The sequence below is a fragment of the Limulus polyphemus genome, unplaced genomic scaffold (genome assembly GCF_000517525.1).
Source record: "Limulus polyphemus unplaced genomic scaffold, Limulus_polyphemus-2.1.2 Scaffold206, whole genome shotgun sequence".
NCBI classification, from domain to species: domain Eukaryota; kingdom Metazoa; phylum Arthropoda; class Merostomata; order Xiphosura; family Limulidae; genus Limulus; species Limulus polyphemus.
This window is the reverse complement of record NW_013665816.1, coordinates 778,331-788,554: the sequence shown is the minus strand read 5'-3', so window position 1 is coordinate 788,554 and position 10,224 is coordinate 778,331. Positions and strand designations below refer to the sequence as shown.

The window sequence follows — 10,224 nt, the reverse complement described above, 5'->3', positions numbered from 1 at the left end:
AGTTTTTAAGACTAATAAGTCACCTGAATAAAATTTGCTGAACCATCGTTGACGCTTACGAACATTCAAAACATTTCCATAAACTTCTTTGATATTCTTTGTGGCTACAGAGGCATTGTTTCCCTTCTTGTATTCATATAGCAGTATATGTCGAATGTATGTCTTGTCATGTGCCATCACTATAAAGGATTAGAGTATACTAATCTTTACAAATTATATAAGCTACACTAACGTGACATTTAGGCAGTTCATTTAACTATTATACATTATGTACATTTTTTGGGGGATGGTCAATGAAAGTGTTCCAAAAAGTAACATTAATTTCTTGACGACCTAATATAAGCCACTTTATAATATAAATAAAATAAAATATGTGAAACATTCAGAGCATTTTGTAATGGAATACTATAGTTTTATATTGGAATATGGTTATTTGTACCAACAGTCATACGTCCTTGAGAGATCCAACTAAAGAAGGTTAAATAGATCTTGTGAACAATGTCAATGTGTTATATTAAATTAATTCTAGTACTTAAACACATTACACCACATTTCTACAAACATGTTCATTTACATATACACATAATTAACATGTAGACATTTTTTTTAAATAAAATAATTTCTTGAAGTTGAGTTCCCAAGAGTTCATAACACAAAAACGAATATCCACACCTGGGGTGTACAAAGTTATGAATTACCTTTACAACAGATGAAACCTTTGACTGTACACAGCTGTATTTGTCAGATGCTGCAGTAGCCTTAAGTGGCTTCCTTATTTCCTGTTCTCTTTTTCTATGTGTGGCTTGAATTGCTCTTAATTGTTTGATATTTTCTTTTGTGAAATCTTTTGGTGGCTGTTCTAAACGAAAAGAAATAAACAGTTTAAAATTGTGCAGAAAGTCATTGGGCCTTGAAAAGTACTTTTATTTAAAAAAAAACCATCCAAATTAATTGTGCATCATCTCACAATAATCATAACTAAATGCCATCTGTAATATGTTTGTCCAACTAACTAACCGTCTCAGTTACTCTATGTAAGGTCATATAACAATTGCTGCAGAGTGTAATTCATTATAACAAATATCAAGATTAGTCCAGTGTGCATAAAATTACAGGTAACTTATTGTCTGTTTACACAGAAGATATTTAAAGCATGAAAAACTGTATGTGAATTACTAAAAAGACATGTGTCATTTGATGAAAATTATAAAAAAATAACATGGTAATTTTTCTAATGACCTGTTCTGTTTCTAAGTGAAATCTACAGGTTTATTTTCTAAACTTACTTGGTTTAGGTTGTTTTCGAACTGTTTCATTTTCAATATCCATCAGTATCTGGCTCAATGTTGGTGAAAATATCCTTGAGGGACTATAGTAGTCTAGATGCTTTACTTGGTTTTGCTGGGCCATTGCAAGTTTTTAACTGTAAAAGAGTAATAATATAAAGTAAAATTTACACCCACAGTAATAACACCTGCAATTATTTCCAAGAGAACAGTTCTGAGATACTAATAGCTAAACACAAGCAGCTAATTTCAATTTGCTTTGAACAATGTTTAACATAACGTATAGACAACAAATGAAAATTTGATTCTTCGAGGCTGTCTTTGTTTGCCCACCTTTGGGAAAAAATATTTAAACTTACTCTTTACTTTTCATTAATGTTATAATTTTCTTATACTGAAAATGTATTTCCAATAGGTACTTACCCCAACTCACAACATTAGCTATTCTCATTCAGTGCTCCCCCTTGTTAGAATTAGTACATTGCATTGTGTCTCTCATGCAAATCATCATGAATCATCTATTAACCAAGAGTAACATAGTATTTTCACATGACACATGTGACTCACTCAACACTCCTCTTGCAAACCTTCACTTTGAAGTTTGGCAGAAGTGGGGAGGAAGGGTGAGAAGAGGTAAGTACCTATCAGAAATACATTTTCAGTATAGGAAAATTATAAATTCCAATATGGTACTTACCTCTTCTCACAAGATTAGTTAGAATCACACATGGAGGAGGGACCAGTTCAAGGTAATAACAGAAGCACCCCTGAAAGTGTTTGAAGGATACCCCTGACAATGAGAGAAAGAGATCAGGAGATCAGAGGAGGAGAACTATACCACTTCTGAGCCAGGTATACTCTTCACCCTTGTATATAATTCATAAAACACACGGGCAGAATTCGAAAGGTGTAGAGTGGCTAAGGTGCATCGGACCGTGTTCGGCAATTCAACTACATCCAAAACTTCTTCTACGGGGTACCGATATCCACATGAGGGTAGGATGAGGATCATAATGTTTTCACCTACAACCCAAGAACTGGGGATTAAGATCCACTCCAATTCCTGGGTACTACACAAGGATCTATATCCTACAGCAATCTGGGATTGGCCATCTGGCATCTAAAGGACGAATTCAACTTGTGCGAGGATTTATGCTGTAGAGTGATGGATCAACTCCAGTGGTAGTGGATACTGTTGAAGATGTAAATAGTATAAGGAGGCCACATCATCCAGGAAGGTGAAGGATCAACTACTGTGATAGTGTAAATCATATCAGGAGGCCATGTCTAACATCAAGGGGATGGATCAACCACTGTATAGGCTACGTCGCATTTATACCAGCAGAACACCACCACCCTACTCTCAACTGAATGGTTATAACCAATTTGTTAGTGGAAACCATTCAGGATGGTACATCCATGATAAACCACCCCAGGGCTTAGAACTGGAAAGTGGCAAGGACTTCCATACTCCACTCAAGGAAGGGGGGGGGGAAGGAATGCATTGGAGAGTCCAGAGGAATATCATCACCAGTAATAGTGCAATGAGTGACCACGATATCCTATTTTGAAAAGCAGACCATACTGAGTTATTCACTCAAGGCATGGCAGGGATGGGCAGCTATCCCCTTCTGCTTTACTCATGTCATCCATGGGTGGTATGGCCCAAAATGGACCTTCTTACGAAGCAACTATCATGAGATAGATAACCTTCTAGAAATGTTGTGGATCATTCCATCTCCACGATGACCATGTGGAGTCATGGATGAGAAAGCATTAGTCAACATGGCTTACAGTTCGAATTTTATGTGAAAGAATACCTGGTCAGGCACAACTCACCACAGAGTTGGATCCAAGAGACAAAATTCGAAGCAAGGGCCCCTGAAAGAAAAGAAAGCATTAATAAAGACTTACCTAGTGTCATAGCCACACTGAAGTCTGAAGTATAACCACAAGTGGTAGGCAATACCCAGAGGAAGCAGAAACTGTGACATGATGGAAGTTATGGGAAATCAACGTCTAAGGGGTGGTCCACATGCCAGACTGCAGAATCTCCTCCAACAACCGATGAAGACGAGAAGCAAAGGAAAAGGTGAGGTGTCGGATGTGATGGAATGTAGCATGGTACAAAGCATGTTGGGAATGAAACAAAGAGGAAGAAGACAACTGGATTAAATGATGAACCCAAGTGGAAAGGATAAAGGTAGAAAGATCCTGAGAGGAAGAGGGTTGCCATTGGATAAAGAGATGGGAACGAGAACCCCCGAAGGAAGCTGTGAGAGCAATATCACAACAAAGGGCACACACTGGGCATAGAAGTCAATCTGGATCAGGACAAGTGTAAAGATGAGAAACAGAGGGAAAGGAAATGGGCAAAAAGGAGGAGTCACCCTCACAAGATGCCAAGGTCATGGGAAGGAAGGAACGATTCAGATAAAGGAGAAGATAGATTTGGTAAAGTGTGCAGAGTGACGTTGATGGAAAACAGATCAAACTGCCGTCACCTGCAGGCCAAGAGAAGAAGGAAATTTACCTTAAGGGATAGGTGAAAGAAAGAGCATGAGGGAATAGACTCAAACAGAGGTAAAGTAAGGGATTGGAGTACCATGTTAATGTCCCATTCTGGAAGTACTGGGTGTCAAGGCAGCCGATGTATCCGGAAAGAATGAATCAAAATGGCAAGGACAGGGGAAAGAAAGCCTTGCAGTAATAAGAAAAATGGAAAGTATGGTATTGGGCTGCTTAATAACCCAATATCGAGTAGACCAAAGACCCCTTCTCAAAAATCCACATAAGAAACTCGAAGATACCAGCAACTGTAAGATGAGAAGCTGGGATACCCCGAGCTATGGCCCAAGTGTGAAGGGAAGAAGAGCCTCCATTCCAAACACACAAACCACATGTAAACAAATCCAGCACACACCTGCAACTATAAACCCCAGGAATGTACATTTAGACAATATCAGGAAGGTGGAAATGCAATGTGGAGGGTCAATTCCAGTCCAAAGCCAATCAGCATTGGGGAAGTAACATCCAGTCCATGGTAGGAGGAAGTTCCCAGCCCACATACATGTGAGGACATATATTGGCTGGTCCAGTTCCAACCCAAACCAGTTGCCCATAAAACAACATCCACGTGGCAGTAGGAGGGAGGGTTCCTAGCCAGAGGGGGGAAGTGCAAAATAGACTGCAAAATCCAGTCCAGACCGGCAGCATCTGGGAAAACAAATCAGATCCACAACACAATGATAGGCAGAACACCACCACCCTACTCTCATCTGAGTGGAATTGTGCACACTCAGAAGGATTCCTCCATGAGGAAGAAATGTGTTGGAGAATCCGGAGGAATAGATCACCAGAGAAAGTGTATTGGGTGACCATAAAACCCTATTTTGAAAAGCAGACTATTCCTGATTCAGCAATCTAAGGAACATTAGAGATGGCCAACCATCTTTTTCTGCTTTACTTATGTTAGTTCATGAATGTATGGTCCAATACAAACATATTTAATGCAATATGCCGTAAGGAAGAACCCACAAGTGATCTTGTCGAACACCCCATCTCAATAGTGAGTGCGGTAGGCCTTACAGATCTCACTGTGTAGATTTTGGATATCAGTATATCTGGACAGGCACCAATTCCCACAGAGCAGGATCTATAACATGTAAAGTAAGCCCCTGAAAAAATATGGAGAAATGAAATAAAATAATTTACCCACTCAAAGTTGTAACAATGTGTGGAGAATGGCTGCAGAGGGAAGACTATATCCAGTTGAGCAGGAAACCACCAGATGGTGCAAGGAGTGCAACTCAAAAGTATGGGGAGTGGTCCACACGGTGGCCTAGATAATCTTCTCCAAAGGATGACAGAAATGAGCAGCTACGGACAGTGTGAAATGACGAATCTAATAGGATGATACACAGAACAATTGGCAAGATTCAATAGAAAGGGTGGAATATGCAATACAAATAACCTGTCAGACCCAAACGGTAAGGGTGATAGGAGAAATATCATGAGAGATGGACAGATTCCAATGAATAAAAATGAGAAAAGAGCCACAGAAGTATTGGACTGGACACAGGAGACAATCCGTATCAGAGCAGGGGTACTTATGGGTCATGGAAGGAAAGGAAATAACTGTAGAGGAAAACACATGGCAAAAAGGAGAAAAATGAAAGGTATATGAGAGGGCCACCCTATAACTCTCAATGATTGAAAAAAAAACAGAACCAGTAAAAAATCAGAAATCTGAAGGTGAGGAACCATGCTGGATAGACCAATGATGGAATATTCTTCACTTACTTTGACAACCACTGTAGTTGTAATTTTAAATTGTAAATTAATAAATATTGACTGACTACTGGTAATTGAGTGAGAAATAGAATTCACAATCAAATAACGAAATTCAAGTCGACAGTGGATTATAAACAATACTTTCAAATGCAAAAATCAGTAACTGAACATTTTCAAAACGCATTAAAGAAAAAAAAATTTTTGAAATCAAGCACTCGGTCTTAACATTGTTGTGTCAAATCAAGAGTTGGAGATTGGATTAAACTGCATAGAGTGAGTCAGCTGCAATAGATTTTGTCACACTCCTATTGGTAGAGAACTGTGGCATGTTAATTTGCATGCTTAAATGCAGTTGAACCATGTAGTATACACATGGAATTAGGTGAGAGTTTCTAGGCTAGTGGTGAGCAAACATTTGCACACTAGAAGACATCCAAATCAAGAACAGCTATAACTGTGAGTGGAGGTGTTGGAAATGCAAGTATTTATAGTTCTCTTATATACTGGTGTTCACTATTTCGATTAAGAAGAAATTTAGCACAGGTGTAAGAAGTCTTTCCAAAAATCATGTAACAATGTGTTCAAATCTTCTACAAGACTACAAAATCTGTTCCCAGTAAAAAACAAAAGATAATTCCTCAACACAGAAGTTGATTTGTTCATGAATTTCATTGCTCAATGTGTGAGGATGATTATATTGGTTCCATAATAATACTAGGGGAGAGGAAAAAAGTACACAGTAATCAAAAATTCAGAACAATTCAAGTATTCTTCAATACATGCTCAAGAGCTGTGATGTGTTGGTGTCTAACATTTTGTTTAAAATCACTGGAACTGCAGAGAATGAGATGATGTTAATAATTAAAGAGACAACTCTAATTTGGAAAGACAATCCTGCTTTAAACTAACAAACATAAGGTACCTGATGTTTAATTTTCATGAATCTAATGTTATTTTAAAGCCTGGTTAATTGAGATGCAAAGTACAGTCAAACTGGACCCTTGATAATAATGGAGAATTTTAAAGGTCAGTGCTTGGGACTGTGCTTTCTTATTTATATTAATTATAATGATAAAGGCTAGTGCTGTGAATTGGTTAAAACATTATGATAAATAGTTGATTTATCAGAAACAATCAATGATTGATTATAATCACCTAGTTATGTTTGTTTGGAAATGTTTTTCTGTCTCTACAAATTTGACTGTCCAGGATGAAATTGTAGGAAAGAAACATGCAAAAACAATTCATGATTCAAACTTTGTGCATGGATATATTATTCCAATCATTCGTGTTTATTTTGTATATTATGATTCTTAAGCACTGAATTCATCCCACGTTCTTTCAGAGATAATAATTTCCATGAATTGTTTCAGGCCTTTAAATCTGTGATTGCTTACCAATTATCACCACATTGAATATTAAGGACTAAATATTGCCATGACACTTGAACTATGCAAGTCACCTTGCAAAGTTCACAATACAGATATAAGTAATCATTGGCATATGATCTTGTTTTAAAATTGAGTGTTATTTGCTAGTACTACAATTATCAGAATATAAGTTCCAAGCACTTGCTAGTGATGAGAGGGAGCAGGTAAGGGAAACAGATGGGATCACAAGGGATGACTGTGAATGATAGGGAAGTTATAGTTGCAGGTAACTCTAGTTAGGCATGTAGATAAAGTAGTATATGGTGTAAATAGGAGCAAAATAATACACTTATGCTATCCAGGAGCAGGGGTACAGGATATAACTAATAGAACCACAGAGATAGTTAAGGGTGCTAGTAGCAATGCAGTTTTTGTGGTACATGTTGGGGCTAAAGCTGTAAGGAAAGATAGATCTGAGGAGCTTATTGATAAGTATAAAACATTGATAAGGGCATTTAAGGAAAGGAGTCATATCTTATTTTTGTCAAGAATAACTTGTGGGGATGAGATACTAAGTAGGTCACTAGAATTTAATGCCAAGCTTAGATCAATATGTAGGGATGTGCAAATAGGCTGGTTGGATTTCTGGGATAATTTTAATGGGAAAGTTAATCTTTTTGGAATGGATTGCTTACACTTAGACAAGGCAGGGGCTAGCATGTTAGCAAGAGCTATTAAATCAGCTGTAGTGGTTGATTTAAAATAGGGCTAGATGGAGGTGAGTGCTATGATATTAGTAAAACAGGAAATATAATTGACAAGAAAACATGTACAATATGCATAAAACTTGAACATATTTTAAAATGTACAATTAATTGTTACTATTGTAATGCTAGGAGTATTAGAAATAAAATTGACAAGTTCAAAGCAGTTGTGAAAACTAAGACTTTTGATATTATGGGTATCACTGAACAATTTTGATGAGAGAATTTGTTTCAAAATACCATGCTATAGATTATCTATTAGAGATAGAGTATTGAAAAAAGGGGGAGGAGTAGCTTTATATATGAGGAGAGAATTGCATTCTATTGAGTTACAGCATATTAAAGAAAATAGCACTGAAGTTGAGTCACTTTGGGTTAGTGTGAGTGGATATAAAGGGATAAGTCTTGTAATTGGGATTTGTTATAGACCACCACGTCAGAATGTAGAAGTTAATGAGAAACTGTATAATGAGATCAGAATGGTAGCTGAAAAAGACATTATTATGGGAGTGGGATAAGTTTTTGGAAATTGTTCAGGATACTTTTATACACCAACTGGTGATAGAACCTACAAGAGAGGAAGCTTAACGAGACTTAATATTAGCATCCGATGTGAATATGATAGATAGAGTTGTGATTGGTGAGCATTTAAGTACAAGCGTCCATTGCACTATTAGGTTTGGGAATTTACTACATGTAGAATTGAAGGAGAATAGTACCCTGATTCCAAATTTCAGAAAAGCCAATTTTGATTAAATGAGACATGATCTGGCTTCTGTAAATTGTACTAAAGAGTTGGGAGGGGATCTTCAACAGTTGTAGGAATCATTTAGGGAAAAAATGATATGCATACAGAACATACATATTCACTAAAAAACAAAAAGGCAACGGAGCAAAATAAGTAAAGATTTAAGAGATCATATTAGTGATAAACATAATACATTCAAGAAATTTAAACTTAACAGAAATAATAATGACTTGGAGGACTATAGGAAATCACGAAAGCTAGTTAAAAAGGAAAAGGGCAAAAACTGTACATGAAAGAGGGTTGTCTATAAGAGATAAATCAAACAATAAGAAATTCTTTAGGTATATGATGGGTAAGCAAACTGTTATGATGGGAACTGCACCTCTTAAAAATGATAGTGGGGAGCTGATCTCAGAAGATTATGAGATGATAAGCTTATTAAATTATATGTTCTCTTCAGCTTTTAGGAAGGAAGATACAAGTATTATGCCTCAACCAGAGCACATAATATATAGGGAAAATATTGATGTAAAAGATATCATTTTAAGTTCTGAAATTGTAAGAGAAAAGTTGATAAACCTAAAAATTGATAAATTCCCTGGCCCAGACAACTTTTATCCTAGAGTTTTAAAGGAACTTAAAGATTTTATTTGTGAACAACTAACTAATACTTTTTATAGGTCATTGGGTAGTGGAAGAGTATTAGAAGATTGGAAGTTGGCTAATGTTAGTCCAATATTTAAGAGAGGTGATAAACATTGTCCAGGCAATTATAAGTCAGCAATTGGAAAGGTTTTGAAGTGTGTGATTAAAGATGCAACGCAGAGTCACTTAAAGCAGTTTGATATAATGTCAAAGAGCCAGCATGGTTTCACTAAAGGAAAGTCTTACTTAACAAATCTTCTGATGTTCTTTAAGGATGTTACTGCAAGAGTTGATGAGGTAAATAATGTAGATTTGGTTTGCCTTGATAAGGTGCCTCACAAAAGACTTGTTACAAAAATTAAATCTGTGGAAGTGGGAAAAATGTTATCAAATTGGATAGAAAATTTACTGGAGAGTAGAAAGCAGAGAGTAGTAATAAATTAAGTTGGATCTGACTGGATCACAGTTATAAGTAGTGTGCCTCAGGGCTCTTTGCAGGGTCCTGCTGTTTGTGATTTATATTAATGATACTGACTCTGGAATGAATAACAAAATTTTTAAGTTTTCAGATGACATTAACTGTATCAAAGATGCTGCAGACTTACAGGGAGACTTGAATCATTTGATGCACTGGGCAATACGTGGCAGATGATGTTTAACTAAACAAAATGTAAGGTGATGCACGTAGGTTTTCACAATTCAAATTACTGTTACAATTTAAATGGGAATACATTAAATACTATGATTGAAGCAAAAGATCTTGGTGTTGTGATAGAAAAATCACTTAAGTCAGCAAAACAGCGTACTGTAGTTAGCAATACGGCTAATAGAATTTTGGGTAGCATCTATAGAAACATTGAATACAAGACAAGAGATATTATTGCTTCACTGTATAGATCACTTGTAATCTCTCATTTAGAGTATGTGTACAGTTTTGGGCATTGAATTGTTGGAAAAGGTTCAGAGAAGAGCCATTAGGATGATACCTGGGATGATGGGATTGTCCTATGAGAAGAAACTAAAATCTCTAAACTTGTTTTCTCTGGTGAGAAGAGTCAGAGAGATTTTAATTGGGGTGTTTAAGATCATTAAGAGTATTGACAATATAGATCCATCAC

The 10,224-nt window shown here is 36.5% G+C and overlaps 1 protein-coding gene across 2 annotated transcripts in view; it reads right to left on the bottom strand.

Annotated features, from left to right (window-relative positions):
• LOC106478385 (enkurin domain-containing protein 1-like) overlaps nt 1-10,224 on the bottom strand; it is a 32,058-nt gene that overhangs the window by 19,424 nt on the left and 2,410 nt on the right. Inside the window, exons 1-3 of one of the 2 annotated variants that reach the window (XM_022381978.1) lie at nt 5,005-5,239; nt 1,287-1,423; nt 699-859 (exon numbers count right to left, since the gene is read on the bottom strand). In XM_022381978.1, coding sequence (XP_022237686.1) covers nt 699-859; nt 1,287-1,410 — 285 coding nt within the window. In that variant the 5' untranslated portion in view covers nt 1,411-1,423; nt 5,005-5,239. Of the gene's footprint in view, nt 1-698; nt 860-1,286; nt 1,424-5,004; nt 5,240-10,224 lie in introns of those variants that run through there. The other variant, XM_022381977.1, reaches the window with a different exon arrangement.